General features: G+C 37.4%; 1 protein-coding gene across 1 annotated transcript in view; it reads left to right on the forward strand.

Annotated features, from left to right (window-relative positions):
• LOC148864071 (uncharacterized) overlaps positions 1 to 12,499 on the forward strand; it is a 63,673-nt gene that overhangs the window by 34,516 nt on the left and 16,658 nt on the right. Inside the window, exons 3-4 of the mRNA XM_088979230.1 lie at positions 167 to 851; positions 1,503 to 1,869. Of these exons, the coding sequence (XP_088835356.1) occupies positions 167 to 851; positions 1,503 to 1,869 (1,052 nt within the window). The remainder of the gene's footprint in view (positions 1 to 166; positions 852 to 1,502; positions 1,870 to 12,499) is intronic.

The following is a 12,499-nucleotide window of genomic DNA, read 5'->3' on the forward strand; positions in this document are numbered from 1 at the left end:
TGTGCATGATTCCACTTTGGTTTTGTGGGATGTTAATGATGGAGATCTTGCATTCTTTCTTATGCTCAAACTATTTTGACAGTGACCAGTAAAGCAAGGAATTATATTGCTTTTCCAATTTTGTTTTAAAGATCTAATTTCTTTTTTCTTTTAATGGGCATTATAGGGCCAAAAGATACCCGATTAAAGTGGAAAGCAGGGACTCGGTAATTTACAATGGAAGTAAAACTTTTTACGTGTATCTTGAGACTTCTTGGGAGAAGGAAGCATGGTGTAAAGCACTCCGTTTGGCTGCTACCTCTGACAAAGAAAGAGTATACTGGTACGCCAAGTTGAATGCTGAGTTCCATGATTATTTGGCATCCTTAGTCGCAGGATACCCTTCATTGATAAAACCATCAATAGGCTTTTTCGGTGAGCCAACAGATAGAGCAAATGGGCTTGATAGCTCTTCTTCAAAGGTTCGTCTCTTTCTGAAAAAGCTTGCAAAGAAGGCTTCTAGAAGTGCTATTGAGAATAAGTCAAGTTGGACTTCATTATCAGTCCGAGAAGAGAGAAGGATTGGTGAGAAATCTCATTCAGTCCAAGATTTATCCTTGGTCAGTGGGTTGAATGCTCCTTCAATAGATAAATCTGTAAATACTAGCTTGGAGGAAGATATCACACTTCCATTACCATCAGCATTTACTCACTCAGGAAGCCAAAATCAAACTTCTATTTCCGAAGCAGATTCTGACAAAAAATTTGGTGTTGATGAGGGAACACTTTGTTGGAATTTGTTAATGTTTCGTCTTTTCTTTGATGCAAAAAGAAATGCAGACTTGAAAAGTTTCATACAAGCACGAATTCAGGTTTCAATCCTTGTTATTAATTTTATTAGTATTATTATTAGTTTTTATTGTGTGTGTGCTTGTGTGTGAGAGTGTGGGCAATATGTTTAATGCTCTCAAGTACTGTCAATTTGCACATTAAGGGTCAGTGCAGACTTCAAATGGTGGTTCTAGGAGATTAATGTATTGAAAAAATATCCATTACAGATAGCTTCTCTATGGTGTTATCCTTTTCTTTTACTTGCTCTTTTTCAGATAAATGCATGTTCAGAATTTCAGATGGCCTGAGTTGTTTGATGTATGCTGATTATCTGATGTTTGCATCACATAGGTGGCCCAAGTTGACCCATATTTTGATCATACACTGAAAATGGGGAACCCTATGAAGAGAAATATTAGGAGAAGAATGGAATAGTTCCCAAGGGGGGTGAAGGAGAGTGGTTAAATTGAACAATATGGCAGACTAATAAATTATTCTTTACACAAGTTCTCTATCCGTCTGTCACACACACACTCTCTCTATACATGTTTACATGTATGGATACATTTACATGTATTCATTTTTTTTAACAAAAGAAAAGTAATTGTATTGTAATTATCAAAAGAGAAGTAATGATACACTTACACATATTCATATACCATCCTGATGTTTCATTTTACCTGTATGAACAGAGAACATTGTCCAGTATGCGGACTCCTACTTACATTGGTGGAGTCACATGTACTGGATTAGATCTTGGGAATCTTCCTCCTTATATCCATAACATGAGGGTTCTTCCCATGGACATCCATGAGGTCTGGACCATGGAAATTGACATTGAATATTCAGGTGGTGCAACGTTGGATATTGAAACAAGACTTGAAGTTCGTGAACCAGACTTCCAAAAAGGCATACTGAATACGAGTTTGGAATCGGATTCTGTTGGAGAGGCAAGTTCAGACCTTCTTGAGGGTTTTGAAAATTTTGGGAACCAATTGAAGCTCTCTGAGGAGGCGGATGACAAAATCGAGAGGAGGGATGATGTGGATGATAAGTTTGGTAAGTATGAAAAAAACTGTATGCCTCCTTTTTAGAATAATTGCAGAGCTTATTGTCAATGCTAGACTGGATAACATCTTTATGCATTTAACAAACTGATTGGGATTTAATTGTATTATTGGTCAATTTTCCATTAAATCAAGAAAAGATGAAAAAATAGCCAATCAATTCTTCAAAAAGGGGAAAAACATCTCTTGCACTCTTGCTCAGGGCATTATACAAAAATAGTATACTAGCTCATGATATCATAAGCAAATTAGAAAAAAAACTGAAATATTGTCCAATCAATTCTGAAATAACTCATGTTGAAATCAAATCCTTCGTAATGATTATACAAATTAAAACATTATCTGATACATTGATTAGGGAAGAAATACAGATAAATTCCAGATTAAAGGGTATTATTAACATTGCTGAACTATTTTTTATGTATTGTTAAGTGGGGATTTTGAGAATTATTGTAACTAAGGTGTAGTTATTAATACTTTTCTTTTTAAGTACAGGTCATTAATTACAGGGTTACTATGTGTAGAACATCAATAATTCGGCTTTCAAGGTTTTCATATTAGTAGGAGTCATTTATGATTTTCATAATAGCTTACTTAGTTGATCCATAAACCTCTTAATAATTCTTAGCCCCTTTATTTCCCAAAAGTTACATATTCTCCCCTGGGCTTCTGAAATTACATTGGTGTTTGATGCCATTCCTTAATAATGTATTCCCCCTCGTTGGATAACGACACAAATGGTTGCAAGAAAAATACTTATTATGTTAAGGCAACACCGACAAACATAACAACAGAAGAGAAACACCAATTCAGAACAGATCATCGAAGTTACATAATTGTATCCCCGAGATTATCCCCAAAAACTATCCCCTAGGTCCTCCTTTTTTACTTAATTAAAGTTTAGCAATAACCCCAAGACTTCCCCAAAAATTATCCCTTAGGTCCTCCTTATTTACTTAAGTGTCTATTGACTTTGATATGTTTAGTCTGATCATGCTGAACTGAGTTGTGAGCAATATTTATGGTTGCCTTGTTGTCACACTAGAGTCTCATTTGACTATCAACTGTGGCTCTTAGTTTGTTGAACAATAATTTCAACCATAACAACTCAAAGATGCCATGAGCCAACATTCTATATTCATCAGGTTATGTGGGTTAATCTTGTCTTTTTCATTATTATTTTGTTATGTGGGAGCACAGTTGTATCATAGATCTTTTGTACTAGATCACCCCTATAACTTTTTTGTATTCTTTATTTGTAAGGACAGAATTGTCCTTTTACATTCAATACCTATCCTGGATCTGGGTAGGTGTTAAGGCAACACCTACAAACATAACAACAGAAGAGAAACACCAATTCAGAACAGATCATGGAAGTAGGGGTTGTAAGGGTTGCAAATTGTCTTAGTAGTCAATCTTTCCTGGAAAGATGGAAGGCAAATCTCTTGATGGTGTTCTGATTGTTTTATTTTCTGGGTTCATTATTTGGATCATGCAGCCCTTTTTCTCTATCCTGAATCTGCCTGGTAAGAACTTAAATCTCATTCAAACTGAAGACTTTGTGTTGCTCTCTCATCCCCTTTTGTATATTCTTCTCTGATCTTGAATCAGATTTGATTTAGAGGGGTTTTGATCCTCTTTTCAGTGGCGGCAACTATTTTTATAGTTGCCTCTTTTGGTCTGTATTGAAATCTGGTATTTCAGATGTTTTTTTGTGTGGTAGGCCAGCTTAAAGAAAATCAACACTTATGATCTCCTTCAGAAAAAAGAACCATGGAAGGTCTTATCTATCCCATCATGTCTGTTGTTTCTGCCTTAAAGCCGGGGAATCTACCAACCACATCCTGCTTCACTGTGAGGAAACTAGAAAATTTGGAACTTTTTTCTAACATTATTTGAATACAGTTGGGTTTTCCCAGAAAGCTTAGGACAATGATCAGGAAGCGGTTTAAGCAAAAGAGGAAAACTTTGTGGCAATCTGCTGCACATGCTATTTTTTTGGAGCATTTGGGAAGAGAGAAATAACTGGGTGTTTACCAATAGAACGAAAAACTATGAGGAGCTGATTTCTCTAATCTGTTACAGCTGCTTCCTGTGGATTTCCAGCTCAAATTATTTCAGAGGTGTCATAGTTGATGACCTCCAAAGAAACGCTGTAAATTTTCTTCACTCTAATCACATACACCTCAACACTTCCTGCAGTTTTAGATTTGACGAAGAAGGGGAGACAACTTTGTACTTTGATGGGAGTGCTTTCGGAAACCCAGGTGCAGCGGGTATTGGAGGCGTAATTCGAAGAAGAGATGGTATTATCAGTTGGGCTTTTAGTGGGTCGATTGGGATAGCCTCCTCAACAAAGGCCGAAGTCATGGCAGCTTTAACCGACATCAGGATTGCAAAAGACCTGGGTTTATTAAATCTTACCATTAAAGGAGATTCAGCCAATACCATTAATTGGCTTACTAATCCTGACAGTGGGCCTTGTGCCTTATCTCACTACCTGGCTGAAGCGAGAGACATCCTCTCCTCCTTTAATGCTCACGTGGTCTGGATTCCGAGGGGGCTAAACTCTGAAGCTGACAGTCTAGCTAAATCTGGCGCTTACAGGGATTTCTTATTTAGTGATAGTTTTCTGCCTATGTAACTATCTTAGTGTCTGATTGCTGTGTACATCTCCTCATATACCTCTCTTTTTTCGAATAAAGTTAAACTTAAAAAAAAAAAAAGCTTCGAATCTCCTTCCACCTGTCTGTCAGCTTTCAATGTGTTATCCAATCCAAAGGGTCCTGAACAAAGAGCCATTATTCTGCTTTCAGAATTCCTGATCACACCACCTATTCCAGCCATGCCCGAATTTCCAAAGGAGCTGCCATCAATGTTCAACTTTACTTTGTTGCCTTTTGGAGGTTCCTGATCCAGCCTTATCTTTTTCTTTTTCTCCAGAGGACCGCGACCTCTGACCAAGCTCTAAAGATATCAATAACAGAGAGGACTTGACAGCTTTCCAAGGTTTTTACACACTGTGCAACCTTTATTTTTTTATCAGAAAAATAAGATTAATTTTATTAATTTGAGAGAACAATGAAAACAGATTGCAGCCAGCAGAAGAGCACGATCAGTACTGCAAAATAACTTACAAAGCTTCCCAGAAAAGATGTTTGTAAACTCCCTGTTTTGCTAATGAGTCAGCCATTCCATTTGCAGTCCTTCTGATCCAAGTGAAAGAGGCGCTGAGCTCCCTTGCTAAACTTTCAATCTCTCACAGGGAATGTCTATAGATCCAGGGAGCATTACTTCTAAAATTAGACAAAAAAATCACCAGTTTTGAGTCCCCTTCAACCTCTGAGTTTTTAAAATCTGCTTGTTTGGCTAGTTTTAACCCCTGAAGACATGCCTTGTTTTCTGAGTTTCTGAACACCCCCCCTTATGCCTGCCAAACCCGGGTTCCCTGTGAAGCTTCCATCAAAGTTCAGCTTTAATTTGTTTGGGGATGGGGGCTTCCATTTCATCCCCATCTTCTCTTTCTTCTGAGATGAAAAGGCTACTTCTTTCCAAGCCCACATTATGTCAGCCACTGAGAAGCTTTGGAACAGCTCAAGAGTTTTTACCCAATATGCAACTTTTAACTTTATGGTTTACACCAAATCTTCTTTAGATCTGCACTTTTTGTTGAAGATTCTTGCATTCCTTTCCCCCCAACTTGTCCATATCACACCCGCCCTAACTGATTTCCACATTGTCCTTTCCCTTTTCATCAGCTGCCATAGGAAGTTTGGGTTGAAAAGGCTCACAACATCTTGTGGAGAGCTCCACTTGCAACCAGAAAGAGAGGAGAAAGACTTCCAAACAAAGAGCACATAAGGACAATGGATTAATAAGTGAGGAAGGGATTCATCATTTGCATAACAAAGATGGCACACATGAGGGGAAAGGCAAATATGTGGCCTCCTCTTTTGGACTGTGCAACCTTTATTTTGATATTGTCCAATATCTCCTCCAAAGATCTACTCTTTCCATTGAAGACTCTTTCATTCCTTTCTTCCTAGACCACCCGAACTACTGTTGCCTTGGTAACTCTCCACAAAATCCTCCATCTTTTCTTTGGTTGCCTCCAAAAGTTAGGATTGATGATACCAACCACATATTGGGGGGGCCCACCTGCAACCAAAAAGAGAACAAAAAAACTCCCAAATGTAAAGCTTGAAAGCTGAAAGGATAGGAGATTAATAAATGAGGAAGAGTTTCATCACTAGCCCTACATAAAAAGCACATATGAGGAGAAAGGCAAGTATTAGGCTTCTTCTCTGCAACATATCACAAATATTAATCTTTCCAAGGAAAACTTCCCAACAGAAGGCTTGAATTATAGGTGGAATAGGCTTACACCAAATCTCCTTCACTAGGAAGTCTACCCCTATAGAAGTGGGCAAGGTGGGGATTCTGAAAAAAGAAGAGCAAGTGAAGAGACCATTAGAAGAGGCTGACCAAATTCTAGAGTCCTCAAGGTTTTTCATCCAAAAACACACTCTCTAAGAGTCCAAGTAGGTGGATAACAGAATCACATTTAGTCTCTGTTAGTCCCCTTCTGAGGCCTAAATCCCAGTTTAGTCCTTGAGGAGAAAAAGTTCCCATTGCTAGAGACAGTTTCTCCATTGAGATTAGAAAGGGAAAAAAGTTCATGAAACTGTGTTTTAAGTGGTGTTTCCCCTAGCCAAAGGTCTTCCCAAAACCGGATTTTATTACCCCTTCCCACATTAAAGCGAATTGAAGAAAGTTGGGGGTATACCTTGTGAATGGCTTTCCAAGGAGAAGCAGGTTGCATGGGTACTAGCTTTGCATCCCAACTATTTTCTTCCACCTCATGAATGCTTTCAATGACCTTGTGCCACAACCTTTCTCTTTCAAAAGGAAATCTCTACGACCATTTTCCAAGTAGAGCAGTGCTTCTAAGAGCTAAGTTCCCTAATTCTAAACCACATTTTTTCTTGGGTTTGCAAACTTGTTCCCATTTAACTAAATGATCCTTTTATTCCTTTCCTGGTTCCCACAAGAAGTCCCTCATATACTTCTCTAGTTGCCTTGCAATTCTAGATTGGGCACGAAAAGTCCATGGAAAGTAAATAGGGAGATTTGTCAAAGTAGCTCTGATTAACGCTATTCTTCCTCTTAGAGAGATATAGTTCCTTTTCCATGAAGCTAACTTTTTTGCAAATCTCTCCACCACTGGCTTCCAAAATCCATTTGACCTTGGGTTTCCTCCAAGTTGTAGACCTAGGTATTCTAAAGGCCAATTTCTAGCCTCACACCCCAACAATTCTGCAAATCTGACTTCTCCTTCCATATTAATCCTTGTTATACCACTTTTCCTCCAGTTGACCCTTAGATTAGAAACCTGCTCAAAGTTATCAATCAAACCCTTCAAGTTCCTTACAACTTCTGGATCATCACCTTCACAAAACAAGATTGTGTCATCAACAAATTGAAGATGGGAGACAACAACCCGGTTCCTACCAACCCTCCAACCTGTAAACTAGCCTTGCAAATCTGCCTTAACAATCATTCTACTTAAGGCCTCTGCAACCAAAGTAAAGAGGAAGGGGGACAATGGATCTCCCTACCTAATCCCTCTCTTGGCAAGAAAGAAATCTCTTGCAACTCAATTGATTAGAATTGAATATTGCACATACCTAACACATTCTTTAATCCAAAGCCTCCATCTTGCACCAAAACCAGTTCTAGATAGAACCTATAATAAGAAATTCCAACAACTAAATCATAAGCCTTGTCTGGGTTTAATTTACACTCCAGACCCTTCTCACCACCCCTTCTTTTCTCTGTAACACTCTCATTGGCCACCAAGATTTGGTCAATAATTTGTCTTCCACAAAAGTTCCTTGGAAAGGAGAGATCAGTGAGTGTAAGACCATTTTTAGTCTTTCAGATAGAAAACCTATGAGATAATATTATAGAGGCTCCCAATCAAACTTATTGACCTATAATCCTTTGGGGTTTTTTACTCCTTTTGCACCAAGGAAACAAAAGTGGCATTAGTCCCACGAGAGATCTCCCCTTTAAGGTGGAATTCCTCAAACACTGCAAGGAGGGTCTTCTTTCATAATCTTCTAAAACTCTTGGTAGAAAGTAGAAACCATGGAAAAACCATCCAGCCCAGGGGCTTTAGACCTCCCCATTGAGAAAATTGCTTTGTTAATCTCCTCAATTGTTTTTTTTTTTTCTAAAATCTGAGATTTCTCTTTTAAGATTCTATCCCAAACCAAATCTAGAAGAACTGAGTTTTTCTCTCTTGACCCTCCAATTTTACACTAGAAATAGTGTTTTTCCTTCTTCGATTTGCAAGTGAGTGAAAAATTTTTAGAGTTACCATCCCCTTCTAGATAATTTATTCTTTCCTTAAGATATCTTCCAGATTTAATTTCAGAACCCATCTTTTCTCTCTACCCTCATCTGTCAACAAACCTTGAGCTTCTTTTGTATCCAAGACTTCAATCCTTTTATTCCTCTCTACTCTCTACATTCATCCCTTATTCCTCATCAATGGCATTTTGAAGTAATTAGTTCCTATAATGGGGTCACTCACGGAATTGGAGAGTGAGTCATGTCAACTTAGTAAACATCATAGATCATCTTTTGTTCTATGGGGCGATAATAGAATTTCAAGTCCTTTTGCTCTTCTTGATTCTAATGTTTGGGGTCTTAGTTGTATTTCATCTTATAATGGGTTTAAGTATTTTGTGACTTTCATTAATGATTACTCAAGGATGACATGGATTTATTTAATGAAATATCTTCAAATTTATTCTCTATTTTACTTTCGTTTTTATGTTAAGATTTAAAAATCAGTTTGGTATTTCTATTATAGAGTTTCGTTCTGATAATGCAAAGCAATATTTTCACAGTAGCTTTCGATCCTATTTTGATTCTCATGGGATTATTCATCAGTATTCCTGTTCATACACCACAACAAAATGGTGGGGCAGAATGGAAAATCAGCACCTTCTTGATACTACTTGAGTTCTATTGATCCATATGTAGGTTCTTAAAATTTATTGGTGTGATGCTATTCTTACATCATGTTTTTTCGTAAACTGCATGCTATCCTCAACTCTTGGTGGGAAGTCTCCCTTTTCTCTCTTATTTCCTTTCCCTTCTCCTTTTCTTCTTCCTCCTTGTATCTTTGGTTGTGTTTGTTTTGTGCATACGTTGGGTACAGAGCTGGATAAGCTTCATTCCAGGGCTGTTAAATGCATTTTATTTGGCTACTCCTGTGCCCAAAAAGATTACAAGTGCTATGGTCCTACACTTCAAAAGTAATTTATTTTCCCTAATGTTACTTTCTTTGAGTCTTTACTCTTTTCTCTTAAAAAGAATCATCTTCTTCAATTCCTCTTCTACATTTGAGTCTTCAACTGTTTCTTTTCTTACTTACCCCACCAATTCACAGAGTGTACTTTAGGTGAGAATGAGATCCAACTACTATTGCGCCATCATCACCACCCTATATCCTCTTATGTTTCCTTTACTCATTTTCCTTCTAATTGGAAGAAGGCGATAGACAAAAAATTCCATGCTCTTCAATCCAATCATACTTGGGATCTTACCTCTTTATCCCCTTAGAAGCAAGTAGTTGGTTGCCAATGGGTATGTATAATTAAACATTGACAAGATGGTAGTGTTGAGAGATATATAAGGGTTGTACACAAACTTATGGTGTTGATTACTCTAAACATATTTGGTTTCCATAGTGTAGGTTTTATTTCCTTGGTTGCACACTTCAATTGGCCCTTGTTCCAGCTTGATGTTAAAAATGCCTTCCTTCATGGTGAACTTCATGAAGAAGTCTATATGGAGCAACCTCCTAGGTATGTTGCTCAAGGGGAGGTAGGAAATATGTAGAATAAGGAAATTTATAGGTAAAAACAATCTCCATGAGCTTGGTTTTGTTAGTTTAGTAGTGCGGTGTGGGAGTTTGGTTTATGTCAATGTAGTGTTGACCATTTTGTTTTCAATAGAGATACTTCTTCAAGGAATATCGTTTTGGCAGTTTATGTTGATGATATAGTCATACTTCTTCAAGGAATATTGTTTTGGCAGTTTATGTCGATGATATAGTCATTATAAGGAGTGATGTACAAAGAGGAGGGAATTGGTGAGCTGAAATAGTTTCTGCAGCAACCATTCCAAATTTTTGGGACACTTGAAGTATTTCTTGGGAATTGGAGCATTTACAATCACAACAAGAAAATGTTCTTGATTTGTTGGATGAAATAGAGTTGCTAGGAGATAAGGATGTTCAAACTCCTATGAACCTTATTGATAAGATGGCCAATAGTGAGGAGCTATTAACCGAGGGATATAGGAGACTGGTTGGGAAACTTATTTACCTAGGGTGATATCCTTTAGCATGGGTATATTGAGTCAGTTAATGCAGAACCCTAGGTCTAATCATTAGGAAAGTGTTATTAGGGTGTTGTGTTACTTAAAAGGTGCTCCAGGCCATGGTTTGTTAAGAGTCTTGTTTCCAAAGTTGTTTGGAAAAGTGACTTTTGAAAGTCTTTTGTGATGTGTGTCAAATGTCTAAACAAACAAAGTTTTAGTAATGAAGTCAAGGCTCTTTTTTATTTAATTCATTTAGATGTTTGGGGTCCTTCACCCACTACTTCCATGGGTGGCAATCGGTATTTCATTAGTTTTATTGATCATTTTACAAGATGCACTTGGATTTATCTGATGAAAGAACAAGAGGAAGTACCTAGAATCCATAGTTTTCAAGGCGCCAAGGCGAGGCTAGGTGACAGGGGGGCGCCTTGTCACCTAGTCGCCTAGGCGATGGATTTTTTGTAAGTAAAACCATATATCCTAGGGTAGTTCCCTAGGTTCCATAACCATCTTTCCTTAATAATTATTCATAATTTTCATAAGATAAGTATAAATTTCATGTTTAAGTCTAAAAAATCAACATTTTATGAGAAGAGAAAGAACAAAGGAAAGAAAATTCAAAAACTATAGGGGCTGAACTCCTACTTTTGTTATAGGAAAGAAGAAGAAGAAGAAGAAGAAATTTTTGAGGGTTCAATCAAGGATAAAAAATTTTTGAAATTTTTGAGGGTTCAATCAAGGATCGAAATTTTGATACGATACACCCCGTATCGGGGTGTATTGTATTGCATCTTTGGGGTCCCGATACCTATTCACAGGTGTTTTCAGGGACTCATTTTTTAAATAATATATATATATTTAAAAATGAAATTGCAAACCAAATAAATAAAAAAATAGGGGGAGTATCGTTATAAGTACCGATACACCTCTGCCGAAGAATATTCATTTTATGTGTTTATATACTAATTTCTTTTTATTATTTCCTTATTTTGTTAGGGTCGGTGTATCGGTACTTTGAACCATGGGTTCAATACAGTAGTTAGCAATGTTTGCGTTGATTAAACCCTAACAAAATAAGAAAATAATAAAAGGAAATTAGTATATAAACACATAAAATGAATATTCTAGTTTAATAATGTCTATTTTATAACTATAATGTAAAAAAATTAAAAATATAAAAGTATTTTATAACCCAGTGCACAAAACTGCTTGGCGATTGGGCGAGGCGAGCCTCCAAGGGCACCTTAGGCGCCTGCCTTGACAACTATGCTAGAATCACTATGGTTTTCTACAAGATGATTGAGACAGAGTTTGGAAAGAAGATTAAACAGTTCCGTCTAGATAATGCGGTTGATTATTTCAAGAGTTCTCTAAATGTGTTCTTTGAAGATGAAGGGACCTTATATCAATCGTCTTATACTTACATACCACAACAAAATAGAGTTGTAGAAAGGAAGAATAGACATTTACTTGAGACCACTTGTGCTCTATTGTTTTAAAGCAAGGTCCCAGAGAAGCTTTGGTCTCATGCAGTTTTCGTGGCTTCTTATCTCATCACCGAATGCCATCCAGGATTTTGGGGATGAAAATTCCTTTCTCTATCCTCTATCCAAAGCAACTTGTGTAATCTTTGCCTCCTAAGGTCTTTGGTTGTGTGTGTTTCAGGTTTCATCCATGTTAAGGATCTTAACAGGACAAAGTTGGATTCTAAGCCATGAGGTGTTATTGGGTTATTCTCCTACACAACAAGGATATAAATGTCTTGATCAAGCTACTAGAAGGAAGTTCATCACCAAAGATGTCAACTTTTGTGAGTCATAGTCTTCATTGAACCTCCTTGGAATCCTCTTTAGGGGGGTGAGTAGTGGAGTGGAAGAGACTTCCTCCAAGGCTAAGCGAAAACCTATTCATTCATGCACTCTTCATCTTATAAATAAATTTGTTTCATATTGCCATTTGTCTCCTGCCTATAACTCTTTTGTCTTTGCCTTGTCCTTTGTTGTTACTCCTTCTAGGTACTTAAAGACTATTGTTGATCCCAAATGGATGGAAACTATGGATGAGGAAATGAAAGCCTTGTTAAAGGCAAACACTTGGGAGCTAGTGTATCTACCAGTTCGGAAGAGCATTGTGGGGTGCAAGTAGGGGTGGCCACGAGTTGAGCTTTTCACAAGCTATTTGAACTCAGCTCAGCTTGAAGCTTGGTTTTCCAATTTACAAGCTTG

This window comes from Nelumbo lutea, chromosome 3 (assembly GCF_056320005.1).
Source record: "Nelumbo lutea isolate HS-2025 chromosome 3, American lotus-T2T, whole genome shotgun sequence".
NCBI lineage: Eukaryota > Viridiplantae > Streptophyta > Magnoliopsida > Proteales > Nelumbonaceae > Nelumbo > Nelumbo lutea.